General features: G+C 40.5%; 1 protein-coding gene across 1 annotated transcript in view; it reads right to left on the reverse strand.

Moving 5' to 3' along the window:
- LOC107749803 (cytochrome P450 26B1-like) overlaps positions 1–10,194 on the reverse strand; it is a 19,658-nt gene extending 9,464 nt beyond the window's left edge. The window contains exons 1-2 of the mRNA XM_016564981.1: positions 9,278–10,194; positions 1,469–1,693 (exon numbers count right to left, since the gene is read on the reverse strand). Coding sequence (XP_016420467.1) covers positions 1,469–1,693; positions 9,278–9,481 — 429 coding nt within the window. The 5' untranslated portion in view covers positions 9,482–10,194. The remainder of the gene's footprint in view (positions 1–1,468; positions 1,694–9,277) is intronic.
- Between the last annotated feature and the right edge of the window lie 6,149 nt (positions 10,195–16,343).

The following is a 16,343-nucleotide window of genomic DNA, read 5'->3' on the forward strand; positions in this document are numbered from 1 at the left end:
GAACACTACTGGGGGAAAAAACAGCCGCCTGTCTTCATTACAAAACGTGACTTCTTGTACTGCACTTTCCACACACATACACACACGGCCTTTTAAAACTCCCCCACCCTAATAATTTCCATATGTCTTAAATTATATGAAACTGCTCAAAGCTGCTGGTTTGACCAGAATGTAAAGACCTCTTTATTCTCTCCCCCAAACCATTCACTTTCTTTACACTTCTCTCTACTTTTCCAATCGCTCGCTCGCTCGCTCGCTTGCTCTCTCATTTCTCTCTCTCCCCCGCTGACTAAAACAAAATCCTTCATTCACAGCGAGAACACTTTGTGTAGGCAGGTGAGTGCAGAATTAAGATCCTGTGCCCTCTACTGGCCAACCTAATAAATTCAACACCTCACCAAATCCACAGCTTGATAGGCCTTCTGCTCTATAGCTGCATCAACAAGTGTGATTTAGTTGCTTCTAATATTACTCAGTGAGCTGTTGTGCATCCTGTTAGTGACCAGAACATAGATATAGACATGGAAGAACTTTCGTTAAGAATTTCCATTAATACAAAGCCAGTTAAAATCAATTATAATTTGTTTTCTTCTAGGAAATTATATCATTTATTTAGCTACATCCCAAGCTCGTTTGGATCTAATGCTTGCATTCAGTGTATCTCCAGTACATGTATATGTGTAGCAATTGTCTTCGAAGAGACATTTACAGTAAAAAAAAATGTCTTTCCCAAATGTCATGCCTAGAACAGGACGTCCCAGAGGGCTTAGAGGCTCTAACAGGCCGTGTTGATGAACATACCTTTCCAGTCTAAAATATAGAAAGTACATTGCTGTATGCCTCCAGAGAGGTTGAAGAACAAATGAAAATATATTTATGACATTAGTGTGCAGAGCAAGACATTGAAACCTGGCTGAAGGGTCCATAAGGCTGTCTTTGTCTGTCTGAGGCTGGCTGACTAATTAGCAGTCATTAGGGGGTTTGTGTGAGGCCCTGGACCAGGAGGATTAACCAGACTGATTACACCCCGCTGACCCCTCAATGGAACAGGTGTGTGGGGTGAAACTCAAGCCTCCAAGGGACTGAAAAGAACCAGGGTCCACAAAAAAGCTATTTTGTCCCCGGACAATGGGTTGGATTTGAGGAGAATCTAGTTATGAGCATAATCCTCCATTGTGAGCAGACTGTTATGTGTAACAATAGTGAACAGGGGAGCAAGGCATTGTGGGTATCTGTTTCCAAATCTGGACCTAAGGATGGCACAGCCTTTTCCATTTGACCTACTATCTTTTTTCTTTCACTCCATCTCACTTCTTACTCTATTTTGTCCTTTCACAAATTCAAAACATTTTTTCATTGGCAAGGCAGGGAAATGGTGCACACAAAAACCATCCATTAGGAGATAAGGATGGTTCCCACACATAACAAGACTACATTTGAGTGTTAAACAAGCGTATATGGACCTTACCTTTCTCCTTTTGCGGTGGATGTCTCCTATAGAGTTGGCCAAACTGTTGGGACCCAGTAGAGTGCTGGTGCTTTGGGGCCAGTCCACAGTGACCAGGCTGTGTTCTCCCATCAGAACCTTACGCACATGCTCTGCCCCCGTGACCCGGATGAGCGGCCGTCCCAGCAGGTGAGTCTTGAACACGTTCCCATACTTCTGCCTCCTTGACGCATGGAAACCTGCACCCTGAAAAAGAGAAGCGGGTGCAAGAAGAAGAAAATACATTAGCTGCAGATTAAACAGTGGAACAGATTAGGAAATCAAATTAGTAAATGCATTTGATGTTACACTGTAAAAAATGTTAAAAGGAAAAAATGGCAAACTGCTACAGTAAATAAAAATGTGTTGATTGGCTAACTGTGAAAAAATTATAATATATTAACAATTATATGTTTAATCTTAAAATTATATCTTTTTTAAATTACATTTATTATAAAGTATAAATTACCTTTTAATTTATTTTAGGATTTTTTATTTTCACAAAGTGAAACTGTGCTCTTTTGTCACTTAATATTTTATTTTACATTAATCACCAGCAGGACAAAACACAAACGTTTCAACTCAAGGCCTTCTTCAGTGCGATATTTTATTTTAAAATAATACTGTACAGTATTGTTAATATTATGATTTTAATAAGTCACCAACTTGCCTGAAACATTGTCACTGTGCTTTTGTTATGATACATTTTTACCAACAGCTGTTGGTTTTAAACCGTAAATTGAACAGAATTATTACCTTTGTAGTTTCAGTGACATTATTAGCCTTTAGCCTAGCAATAACCCATAAAATTGTCTGTTGGGGACCCTCTACAAGTGGGTTCCCCTAAGTAGAAATTGTGTTCACAACATTCTTTATGCAATTGGGTTAGCTTAAGCTAAGAAGGGGCTCAGGCTTAGCCTTCGGGATCACGCTGAGAGAGAAGTGATCTAATGAGTATGAGCACAGCCATTAGCTCTAAGAAGTCAGTGTGTGTTGTGTGAAAGTTTGGCTGAAAGTGCTAATCAGCAAGGAATCCAGTACATCCTGCAAATTTTCACCTTTGACCCCTTCACCTCTGCAATTTAAGAACAAGCAGAGTGATTACCCCAAACATCTAAAAGGGACGTTTAAGGGTTACAGAAACACACTTCAGGCTTTCTCAGGCCAGAGACATGAACCTGAATCTGCCTGACTGAAATGTCACAGTGTTAACACTGTATGTATTTCGAGCATAAACAAATACATTGTAAATAAGTGCATTATTTTGCACAATACTAAAGTAAAACAAATTTTTAGTCATCATGCACATTCAAGTCTAGTTGAGTAAAATTATGAACATGAAAAAAGACTCTTAGCTCTGGAGTGAGTTGCTCTGTATAACACATAGTAATTGCCTCTGGCCCTTGAGACCTCTGCTGAGCACATAAAGACAGCCTGTAACCTCTCAGCCTCACACACACATACTGACCCCATGGCAGGAAGTGGCATTAGAGCTGTTTGCCCCCCCACCAAAATTTGTGACCAGTTTCATCGAGCACACTCCAACACTCACACTCTTATTTGCAAGGATAAATTTAGCAGCATGCAAGGCTTTTTGTCCTGTTTGGCTGAGAGAAACTAGTCTGAATACACTTCAGCATGCATGCTTCAGCTCAGCATGCTATATGCTTGCTTCTGTGTGCTAATGCCTGTTCAATTGAAATGTCAAGCAAAATTGTTTTTCCAAGTAACATAAATCATGAATTAAAGTATTTCATTATATTATAGATGATGTTTTACCATTGACAGATTTATTTTTGGAGTGCTTTTATGGCATTTACGGCTTAGGTGATTGGCTTAATATCACTTATGTTCAGAATTGAGAACCCACAAGCAAAGGTGGCAGAATTCAAACTGTATACTTCCGGAACATGTTATAGTCTCTTCAAAATATGTGTATGGACAAAGTAGCTCTTGTCACATTCATTTTTCCACCATCTCCTGGTCTCAAATATGAGGGACAGGTCCTGAGCATGTTGCTGCTTTAACTATGATGGCAAGTACTTCCCAGCGCCCTTCCTGTCTGCCCTTAGTCCAGCAGCCAGTCTCTTTGGAGATGGGCAAATAAGCGTTCCACCCCTTTTCGTGTACTTGTGGCCAGAAGCTGGGTTTCTCACCTCTATATATAAACAAATGAACAGATTAGCTCATGAATGATGACTTGCCTGTTGAACTTTTATAACATACGTCGGCAAACATTAAAGAGCGTAAATGTATGGGCATAATCTGAAATGCATTGCATTTTAATTTTTGAGGTAAAACTGTCTGTCAGTGGAAGCTTTAGTTCTCTATCTTAACTTCACTTTTTTTTTATCTTACTCATGCTTTTTTATTCTCTCCTGACCTTTGACCTTGGCTGACTGACACATCCAACACCTCCATAATATCAGAGTCCATAAATGACAACCTTAGCTCACGATTTAGAAAATGTCTTATGACCTGCAAATTATAAGATCAAACTAATGCGATATGTACACACCGAGGTTAGACAAGGTCAGACAAAAGGGGATTACGTCTCACTTTCTCAACAGCCAAAGTTTAACCAGAACTGGCTGAACATGTGGGAGAAAATATGGCTGTAAAATCTGCAGTGGTGGACAATTTAAACCGTATTTCACACTTTCACACTTTTCTTTCCCAGTTTTCACAATTTTTCCAGTGAAAGCCTGTTTTAGGTTTTATAGTTTTGGGGGGATTATGTCATATTCAAACATTTTTGGTTCTTCGTTGGAAGGAGGTGAAAGAATTCCTGATTCTAGAATCATAAACGACCAGTTTGTACTTCAGAAAAACAAGGTTTAGTCAGTAAGAAACACTTTTAGACTGTTGTTCTAAAACAGTATGACCGAAGATTTCCCCAGAGGAACCCTGTCCATGGCCAAACAGACACATGACATCCCGGGACCTCGCCAGGTGTTAGACAGGGGGCACAGCCACTGCATGGACAGTGTGTGGGGTGAGAGAAATGTTCATTGGCCAGCTCACAGCCAGTCTATACTTAAAGACACTGAAGATTTCACATATCAGGTGAGTGTGAGGGCAGGAGGTAATGCTGACATGAACAACCACATGCACACACACACACACACACACATCCAAAAGTAATGCAGGGGAAGCAGGGGAAAATAAATGTAGTATCTTTCACCACATGGTGAGAACTGAGTGTGTGTGATGATGGATGATTTTGTGTGTGCATGCTCACCTCCCAGCAGTGGAACCAGTCAGTATGAGAGAGAAAGGAGCTGTTTTCAACCTGACAGACCCAGAACAAGGCCGTCTTTCACACATGCCCAACATAAGGGCACTCTCTAACTTTCTCTCTGTTGATTTCAATATATAAACACATTTACGCAAAAGTGAACTTGTAATTTGTATTTGTTTATGGTCTTTGTTCTGTCATATTTCCCCTTCAGATGATTTCTATTTTGACGTCATGTGTAACCTGCGTGAACTTGGTGTGTTTGATAATTATGGGAACAAGGACATGCATTTTAAACACCACATGCTGTCATCCATACCATGCCGGGGCCTTTTTTCCACCTCTCCATGAGTAGTGAAAGTATGCAATGTATGGTCAAACACTACATCACCAAAAACACATATACATTTCTCACATCTACATGTGTGTATTTACACATGTAGGGGCCATCCCTCTGAAACAAGTGTACACAGAAGGGCAGCCAGAGAGGATCCATTTCTGACCTGTGTAGTACAAAGGGGAAAAAGTGCAAAAGATAAAAGATGGGAAAAGGTAATGGTTTTCCTGCTTGGAAGTGATTGACAGTGAGGTGAGCATAAGAAAATGTGATTAGGATGGTTTAATGGTCACAGTCTGCTTCATAGAAAAGTGACTCGGCGCGCTGGAAATAGCAGAACAGGTCGTGAGGCAAAATGGGGAGACAAACACGCTGGGCTTGGCCGCGCAGATGTCATTTGGCTAGAAGGTGAGAAATGTCCTCCCTCATTTCACAAGGCCACAGAATCTTAGACGTACAGAGAACGAAAATAAAACAAAAAACCCAAAAGGGTCAGTGACACACAAAAGCTCCACACACCCTGGAAAAGCTATGAGGTAATAATCTGCAGCTTACTCGCACTGTCAAACACACACACACACGAATGCGGCCGGTGCGTCTGTTCACTTATGCACGCATGCATGGTCATGGCAACTTTGTTGCTCCAAGCACATTTTCTTAAAAACCAAGTGAAATCAGCTGTCAGTCAAATAACAGCCTGTTTATTTTGAGTGAAGGCAGATTGGGTTCAAGAACTCCGTTAGATGCTGAGGTTAGATGATCTTCAGCGATAAGACAGAAAAGCTTTCCACATTCATTTGGACCGCAAAACACATGTCAGACGTCGCTTGAAGACAATAAAGTGCGCAGGGCTCTTGGGAGAAGTACATCTGTGTCAGAAGCTCGTGCAGCTGCGTAGTTTTTGTCACTTTTCTCCTTGACGTATTTAAAGCCTTAGAATCAGAATGAAATAGACATGACAATAAATAGACAAAACGAATAATAGATTCTTGCATTTTAAACAGCTGAACAGATCAGATGTGTTTACATTCCATGTGTGTGTTCAGTTTTATGCTGTTCGACCTCACACAAAACATGCCTGTTCTCTGCCTCTGGAGGTGAAAGGGTTAAGTCGCCACGTTCAATAGTTTCTTTTATTTTGAAAATAAATTTATCAGATATTTTACAAGGGGGCGCAATAAAGCGGACCGCTTTTTTCCACTGGTCCATTCCACAGAGTGCGCAGGACTAAAAATACAAATTTCTATGTAAATTGGACACCAGGCGAGCCTCCCGCTACATAAATGTAGCCTTTGTGTGCCAGTGGAAATGTTATACAAATGACCCCTTTATTAAGATCACAAAAAAAAACCTTTTAATTATATTCTTATAATTATATGCAATTTCATATGCAATTTCAATCACCTCAATGTGTTTCTTCAGCATACGACCGCCATGAAGAAAGACGAGAAGAAATGATGGATGGAGCAGCGGGAATTGAAAAGTGTACAGCAAGTTTTCCTTGGCACATTGTTCTGCTCCGTGCTCTTTATTTGTATCACTCATTATTCTGACCCTTGTCCTCAGGTCCTTCTGTATATATCCATGTGTGTGTATGTGTCTGCATGGCTTAGTCTGGGGGCTGCTGTGTTTATTGGTTCAGAGTGGCAGGTAATGGCGCGGGAGGAGCTCTCCGTATGCTGACCCACAGTCTCAGCGTAAATAAAGATAATATGTCCATTTACTGAAATAGCCCATTGGAATCTCTCAGGATGTGTGCGTTGGCCCGTCTCCATTGGGGTATAGACAGAATTTCTGCAAAGAGAGAGGGGGAAAGCAAGCAGAGGCAGTAGGACTTGAGGTCTCATTATTTGGCCATCTGTCACCCTTGGGTGTACCCGCCAAAGAGGGTGTTCTCAGAGGCACATGGCTCTGCATAAATGAAAGGAGATATGGGAATTTCGGGCAACGCAGTTAGAATCAGCATTCGCCATCAGAGAGAAATGGTTTCGCTTAATGCCGAGTGAACACCAAAGCCCACGAGACAAGCGCAAAGAACCTAAATGTGGCCGAGCTGAGAGAATAGGCTCCCCTTTGACCTGGAAACACTTTGTGGAGAGAGATTATGGTTGTTCAGTGCAGTGTGAGCGCTCACCCCGGGGACCCCCTTTTCTTCTCTTTTCTATCCCCCTACCTTCCTCCTCCTCCCACTACTGCTGCCAAGCCCCCTTTGCTTTCACCCCCCGTCCCCTGTTCCTAAAGACAAGAGGCTGTTTGAGGGGTTGGTGGTGCGTTCCAGAGGTGAAAAAGGGGCCACACCGCACTGGTGCCAGTCATGCCCGTTTCATGCTCGCTAATCCCGAAAGCCAGAAAGCGAGAGAGAGAGGTTGCTGGAAGACTGTTCCTAAATCCCCCAGGTCTCTACAGGCCATGCTCTCTGGAATTCTGATCAGAGCCCCAAGCCATGTAGTCTTTGTCCCAGGGTGTGGGTGTGTTTTTGACCCCCTGGTGGGCGGCTTTATTGCCACCCAGACTGGAGCGATTTAGGTCAAGGTGGAGACGTGGGGTAGAGGTAAAGTAGGTTTGCCCACTGGGTGAACTGCAAAGGAATTTGTGCTTATGTAATGATCATTATTAATGTTAAGTCTGAACTCAATTTTATGCTCCATATGGATATTTCAGCAAAACTTGGAGCACTGTTGAGAAGAAAAAAAAGTTCTGACCAGATATTTTTTGTGGTAAATTGAAAATTCATACAATGAAGACAAAAAATAAAATCATTTCATAATTCAAAACGACAGACACACCGCAAGAGAACGCAAAAAAAATAAAAAATTAAACTCCTCTGAGTCCATAAATCTTTATCAATCACAGATTTGACCCACTTTTGGATTCAACTGCTGCTCTGCTGAGGCTTACGGAGAGAGATGTGGACCACAAAGGGGGCTAACCAACAAATTTAAGGGGTTGTCTTAAATGTATCGGTATACACAGATTGTTAAAAAGCAATGCATGTTTTCAGAAGCACAAGGAGATATAGATCAACATTTTAAACTGCATGTTTGCACAGTAGCTCTCAGTTACCTTGCAGTCATGCCTTGCTCTATAGAAATGACACAAGTTTGGCACAAATGGACCAGACCAAATCCTATTGATTTTAAATATATAACTCTGATATGCAGACAAGCCTGTTTGTTTTTGTAGAGAGTCTGCCAACTGCATGGAAATTCTTTCCTGGATTTCCAGCAACTTTGGAGAATCTATTCCTGACCAGAGAATTTGATCTGTACACCACTCAGACCAGGACATTCCTCCCCGTTGAATCTCAGCAAATCTCAGTTAAAAGTAACCCACTCCAGCTACTGTAAGCCAATGTCCAGAGACATTCTAATGTGCACCATGGATTTAATATGGAAATAATTCCTAAGACATTTATTCACGATTTTTACTGTATGGAATTTGTTATTTGTTTTGTTTTTTACAGCTTAGGATCGTGTAATTACCTACTTTTAAAATACCACATTATGGCCACTGTGTTGATTCTTATTCAGTTCATGTGCGATCTATGTTCTAATACCAGCCGTGTGAGCTTTCACAAACTTCCCTGACGTATTAAGGAACATGGCACAGAGACTCCTTGAATGTACTGTATGCGCACCATGCGCGGTCGTCTAGAGTAACTGGCGCGCGTAATTACACAGAAGCTCAATGAGAGCGCGACACTACCTGCCCTCGCGATCAATCCCACCCCGCGCGCCAAGAGGAGTTTATGCGCGCTTTGACAAGCGGTGCTCAGTGGCTGTGTTCTCGTGTGCATCGAAAGCCAAGGAATACAATATTTCTGGAACGGAACGCGCCTTTCTTGGCAGACGCAAACAGGTTGCTCCACGTGGATTGAGAACTGGCTGTATGAAACAAAAACTGTCGGCTATCTAAAACAGAGAGCTTATTAACACCATGGAAATATGGCACGGATGATATTGCACACGTGGGAACAACTAACCTGCAGGCAGTTCGCTTTTTTAAAGCGCAATATTGCGTTCGAGCGCACACGTGCGAAAAGCATTAGTGGACGTTATCCTACTCTTGATGTGTCTTTAACAACCCAGTTACCTACAGGGAGACTATACACTTGTAAGCGCACGAATCCGCGGTGCCTGGCGCGCACCGGAGCGGTGTGCGCGCGACAGCAAGGCGAATGGAAATTTGGAAAGACACAAGGAGATGGAGCGCTTACCTGAAAGAACCAGTGGCATGTTTCTCCAATGATGGGGAACCCCATGGAGCCCTTGGGCATAGGCAGCTTGCAGCTCTTGTCCCGTGTTGCGGTCCATCTCAGCTGCCAGAGTTGCTGGGACACGGCCAGAAGAAGTGCCATGGACACTAAACACGCAGCCAGCGTCGCCAGCGCCGAGACAAGGTCAAAACTCTCGAAGAGCATGGCTGTGAACGTCCGGGGACTTGTCTCAAATATATGGAGTGATGAGCACTACAGTGGTTGAGCCTTCTCGGGAGTATATGAGTGACTTAATGTGTTATATATGATTTGCTGCTACAATTATTCTGAAAAGCAAAAATAGCTGAGAAGAATCTCGCACCAAAAGGCAGCGCAACGTTTTCTAATGAAAAGTAAATGAATAAATTGAAGTGTTTAATTAACACAATGCTGGATATTACAAATCGATCTTAAATATTTGTACATCATTTTAAATTATGCAAATCGCTTTCGAATATTGCCGTGACTTTTAAGTTGAATTTTTTAATTTTTAAAATTTAAATTTGGCGTGAACCTGTCAAATTTGAAACTTGATTTAGAAATGTTGTTCTAAATTCCAAACTTGTTTAAAAGTTAGCTTTAAGTTACTTTTTGAAAAAAAATTATTGTTTTTTAAAAATATCTTACAGGAAAGCTCGATATAATCTCTTTAAATGCACTGAAATCAAGTAATGGTCATAAGGAAGACGCAGAAGTAAATGAAAGAAATAATCCTCCGAAGTTTGATGCCTATGCCAGTAAAAATCTTCAGATGACTGTAGTGCGTCTCGCTAGCCCGTTTTTTGATGCGGTTTCACTCTCTACCTCTCTCTTGCGCTCTAGCTCTCTCTCTCTCTTCATATACAGTTTCTCAATGTGAGTTCGAGTCGCACAGCGAGCTTCCAATGTGTGTTTATATAGCGGAGGCAGTGAGGCGGCATTCGGCCAGGGTGCAAGCGGCTCCCCCCTTACCCCACCCCACCCCACCGAACTGAGGCGGGGTGAAAAGTGAACGGGCCGGGCGCTGGAGCGTGCGGGACCTGGAGATGAGCCCAAAGAGAGAGAGAGGGAGAGAGGGAGGAAGACTTTCAATACTTTAAGTCTCATACGTTGGAGAATTTATCACCTGCCACTCGCAGAATATGCATATGGTTAAATAATGTGGGCTTAATGATGCTGTCACACTGAGCTACCTTGATTAGCCTACTCAGCATGAATTTAAACCCTTGGTTCAAAAACCACAGGAAAAAAGGAGACGTGATGTTATATCAGTGTTACCTTGTCTTATCCGGACTCAGTAACACACCATAATAGACATGTTGGTCAGTATCAGTTTAAAATGTCAACAAATGCCTTGACTGTCCAGATGCGCATCTGTTCCACACAGTAGTGCGCACCGTTAGTCCTGTGAATATTCACAGTCGCATTCATTAATTGACTCACTCATTCATTCGTTATTTGTTTTTCTTCAAAAATGGGTTTCTGTCTGTCCATAATTTTCAGGAGTCAACATTTTAAAAAGAATTTCAATAAAAACTCGGGGCGTGAATCTGTTAAAATGTGTCTTACGCAACCCTAGCTCTATATTGGCGACTACAGTTAACTATGTTAAAGTCTTTTTTTTTTTAACAGTAAGGGTTATTGTGAAAATCTGTAATAAAGTTATAAATATTAGAGTACTTTTGTTAATTGTATAAATAATGAACTTAAGGCAAAGTGCTGATGTAGCCAACTGTCATATGGATACCTCAGTCGAACGCGATTTCTTGCATTCTGACTAACTTTTGTGGTTACTTAAACATTTGAATAAACTATTAAAACATCCATCTGCCTATTAAAATATCTCAATAACTATTAAAATATCTATCTATCTATCTATATATCGTGTAAAATGAGTCCCCTTGTGTTGAACAGACATTGGTGAGAGAATCGATGAGAGTGACCGATTCGTGCTGGTGTCATCTGTTACAAATGGTACGTGGTTTCAATTACGGCCACCTTACGATCACAATTACTCAACGACAGTTATGTAATTGTTCTCAGCATATGAGACGACCATTGCGGAACTCCAGCTGTTTCGCCCACACTCTTTACGCCTGCTACCCGAGGCGCGCAGTTGATGCGCAGGATGAGAGAGGCAGAGAGAGGAAGTGATGCGCGTCATTTTCTGTTTACTTGTTTGAAACCCAACAATTCTCATAATATTAGAAAGTGCGCATTTAAATAATAGTTACTCGTCTTTTCGCTTAAAAAAATGAATGCGAAGAGCTCTCGAACAAGCACCTATAATTTAAAACCATCCATTAATTTCTTCAGTCTGTTTGAAATAGTGCGACTTCTGCAAGCTTACGCATTCTCTCCCTTTTACTTTTGCTTTTCTATCTGTTTTAAGCCAAAGTAAACCTGTCCCGAGTTTGCACTGTGAAATGCAAGGGATTTCTGTCTTTTATGATATTTTCCTAAGACATTCTTTCGCTCACGCTGTCTGCCGCTGTCAACGTGGATGCGTCTCTCAACGTCATACTGCCGCCTAGCGGAGACAGAGGGAACTTCTCAATCTCTCATTCCAGCGCACGCTGTCATGCATCTAGCATATGTACATATTATTTAACGTTTTCCAACGTGGGATAGAAAAATAAGACTGAAATAATCCCTTATTGAATAGCGCATTAGCACATAAAATTAATTATTTTCAAGTTACTCTAAAAAAGCCGTTTTTCTTCACACAAGCTTAAGCAGTTTAGTAATCAGAAACGAGAGGTGTAGTTGTTCTGAACAAAATGATTTAGATCTAAAACATGAATCTAATGCCTAGTTAATCTTTTTTTTTTTTCATATCGCTGTTTCCCCCGGCAAATACACAGACGTACAGCTTAGAGAGTAAGCAAGTTCACATTTTTTAATGAACTCTTGTTTGATGTGAGAGAATTAGCAGTGACTCAAGGTCCTGAGGGGCCTGGAATTACCAGATTTATTCCAGAAGCCTATTAAAGTGGATGGGTTGAAGGTGCTGGTTGATTCATGAAATGTTGCTATGGGGATTTGTAAACTGCATACATTTACACAATGCACACAGCTTTCAAATTCTGAACTGTTACTGAAAAGTAATTTGATAAGGAAGAGCAAGTTACTACATTTTGATTAAAGTTTACAAAAACAACCTATTTTTTTCCTGTGGAATAACATCCACCAATAAATCCTAATGAGTTTAAAATAAGATCAAGATGGGCTTTAACAAAGCAAATCCAGAAAATGTTGAGTTTCAGTTTCAGTTTCAAATTTATTCCAGGAATACATGGCCTCTCGGCCCATAGTTCCACAAAATCATAATGACATGGCAAATAATCTTTTCTTCATTCCATGATATATATATACAATGCCAATCTCCATGCATACCCTGAATCACAAACACTTGACACATCAATACAAACATCACCAACAAGAACAAGATCACCTAAGTATTTCTTACGCAAATCCTCATATAAAGAGCAATCATACAAAAATGCTTCTCATCTTCTATCACAGAAATATTTGATTACAATAACTACAGATTCTCTCTGCCATTGGTGTATTACTCCATCTGCCTGTTTCTATAGCAAGATGATGACTTGAACATCTAAAAAGGAACAATGATCGTACCAGTTGCATGTTATACACAGACGCAATGTAGCTCTCTTGTATCAACCAAGACTTGTATTGTGAATATATATTTAACTTATTATTTTCCAAAACTGATGTATACCATGCCTCATGTGCTTTTTCTTTCAATCGTTGGTTAAGAATAGTTGTAAAGGTTCTTATATCACCTACACTTTGAGCCTCCCAGGCACTAGAAAAACCATAAAAATACAGCAGAAATCTAATACGAGTAACCCATGTTTTTCTACCTGCTTCATCTAATTGAAACAGCATATTATAACATTTTCTTGGATAACGATGATTGGACATAGACACTAGTTTTATCCAATACATGATACATCTTTTCATATAAGAAGTGGACAATACAAATCTACCCAGATCACCCAAGACAGCCACATTGAAATGTTGAGTTCAAAGGCATAGTTCAGCCAAAAATGAAAATGTGCTGAAAATGTACTCACCCTCAGGCCACCCAAAATATACATGAGTTTGTTTCTTCATCAGAACAGATTTGGAGAAATTTAGCATTACATCACTTGATCACCAATGGATCCTCTGCAGTTAACAGGTGCCATCAGAATCAAACAGCTGATAAAAACATCACAGTAATCCACACGACTCCAGTTCACCAATTAAGGTGTTGTGAAGTGAAAAGCTACATGTTTGTAAGAAACAAATCCATTATTAAGGCATTTTAACTTTAAACCACAGATTCTAGACAAAGTCTAGAATCCAAAATAATGCTTCCTACAGTGAAAAAGTCCATCAGCTGTTGTCCCCTCACATCAAAATCTACCAACATATTTGTTTAGAACAGTTTGGATTGTTTCTGCTTATAAATGGTGCTCGGTCTATGTATATTTCTCTCCTGATTCAGACGATACAACTTTTTACTGAAGAATTAAAGTCAAGTCAAGTCACCTTTATTTACATAGCGCTTTATACAATACAGATTGTGTCAAAGCAGCTTTACAGTATTGTAGTTGACATGGTCTCCACTGACATTCAGGGCTGTAGAGGTCGTCTCTTGGTGCTGATCTGGACTGGATAAGGAATGGATCCGGGTGATTGCAGTGACCATCTGATCTGGATACAGACTGGATCTGGGTGGCTAAGGTGACCTCGGAATAAGAATGAAACAGACTAATATTAGCGTAGATGCCATTCTTCTTACAATGTAACAAGTACATCGGGGGTTATGGGAAGTGTTCCCAGTTCCGGTTGACCTAATTAATGCAGCCTAACAATCCTTTAACGGATTTGAATTATAGAAATGTGATAGTGTATTATATGTAAACCAGGTTAAAGAGATGGATCTTTAATCTAGATTTAAACTGACAGAATGTGTCTGCCTCCCGAACAATGTTAAGTAGATTGTTCCAGAGTTTGGGCGCGAAATAGGAAGTTGATTTTGATATTCTAGGTATTATCAAATAGCCAGAGTTTTGAGATCACAGCAGATGTGAAGGACTATAATGTGATAAGAGTTCGCTCAAGTACTGAGGAGCTAAACCTTTCAGGGCAAGATTAGCAAGATTTAAAAATGTATATACGATGTTTAATAGGGAGCCAGTGCGGTGTTGACAGAACCGGGCTAATATGGTCATTTTCTGCATTTGACATTGAGAGCATAGGTCATAATTTAGATATTTTTTAGATGGAAAAATATGGTTTTACAAATGCTAAAAATGTGGCTTTCAAAGGAAAGATTGCTATCCAATAGCACACCTAGGTTCCTAATTGATGATTAAGAATTGACAAAGCAGCCATCAAGTGTTAGACAGTGTTCTAGGTTATTTCATGCTGAGGTTTTTGGTCCGATAATTAATAATACCTCTGTTTTTTTCAGAATTTAGCAGCAAGAAATTACTTGTCATCCAGTTTTTATATCAACTATGCATTCCATTAGTTTTGCAAATTGGTATGCGTCGTCGGGCTGTGAAGAAATATAGAGTTGAGTATCATCAGCATAACAGTGAAAGCTAACACCATGTTTCCTGATGATATCTCCCATGGGTAACATGTAAAGCGTGAAAAGCAATGGTCCTAGTACTGAGCATTGTGGGACTTCATACTGCACTTGTGATCGATCATGCTGAGGTTTTTGGTCCGATAATTAATAATACCTCTGTTTTTTTCAGAATTTAGCAGCAAGAAATTACTTGTCATCCAGTTTTTATATCAACTATGCATTCCATTAGTTTTGCAAATTGGTATGCGTCGTCGGGCTGTGAAGAAATATAGAGTTGAGTATCATCAGCATAACAGTGAAAGCTAACACCATGTTTCCTGATGATATCTCCCATGGGTAACATGTAAAGCGTGAAAAGCAATGGTCCTAGTACTGAGCATTGTGGGACTTCATACTGCACTTGTGATCGATATGAAACCTCATCATTCACTGCTATCAATTGATGACGGTCAGATAAGTATCATTTGAACCATGCCAATGCATTTCCACTAATGCCAAATCTAGAAATTACATTATTAATTTTCATAATTTTCTTGTTTCTGGAAAACAATATTATGGACAAAGGACTCCTTTTAGCTGGAAGCAACTGTTTGAAGTTAAAACACTTTTTTTTTTCACTTCACAAGTTGTTAATTGATGGACTGGAGTCGTGTGGATTACTTGGGGATTGTTGTGATACTTTTATCATCTGTTATTCTGATGGCACCCATTCACTGCAGAGGATCCATTGGTGGGTAAGTGATGTAAAGCTAAAGTTCTTCAAATCTGTTCTGATGAAGAAACAAACTCACCTACATCTCGGATGGCCTGAGGGTGAGTACATTTTCAGCAAATTTTCTTTTTTGGTTAAACAGATTCTTTAAAGTTTGAAACTAAACTTATCACAGTTGAGGTGTGAAGGCACACCTATAAAGTAATTGCTGATTTTTTTATTTTTAGCTTGCCATTTAAACACCAGTCCAGCTCTATATCATGAATATGATATGCAATGACCCCAAGACCTTGTGACACGGCATTATGCCTTTGTATAAGCATTACATATTTCAAAGTAGGCTTACATACGGACATACACACCATTGCTAATGTTGGACCAAAGCTCTTAAAGGGGTCATATGATGTTGCTAAAAAGAACATAATTTTGTGTATTTGGTGTAATGAAATGTGTTTATGCGGTTTAAAGTAAAAAAAAACCCACATACTTTTTCCACATACTGTACATTATTGTTTCTCCTCTATGCCCCGCCTTTCTGAAACGCGTCCGGCGGCTAGAGTGAGCGGAGGCCGGCGGCTAGAGTGTACGGAGGCCGGCGGGCTTGAGAACGGCGCGGTCGGCGTATTCGACGAAGGAGCGGCCGGCGGGCTTGCGGCAACCACATGTGACGACCCCGGGCTGGACTCCGCTTCGTCCACGGGGAAAGCCGATCCGGCGATCCACAG

Source organism: Sinocyclocheilus rhinocerous, unplaced genomic scaffold (assembly GCF_001515625.1).
Source record: "Sinocyclocheilus rhinocerous isolate Xijiao unplaced genomic scaffold, SAMN03320098_v1.1 scaffold1131, whole genome shotgun sequence".
NCBI classification, from domain to species: Eukaryota; Metazoa; Chordata; class Actinopteri; order Cypriniformes; family Cyprinidae; genus Sinocyclocheilus; species Sinocyclocheilus rhinocerous.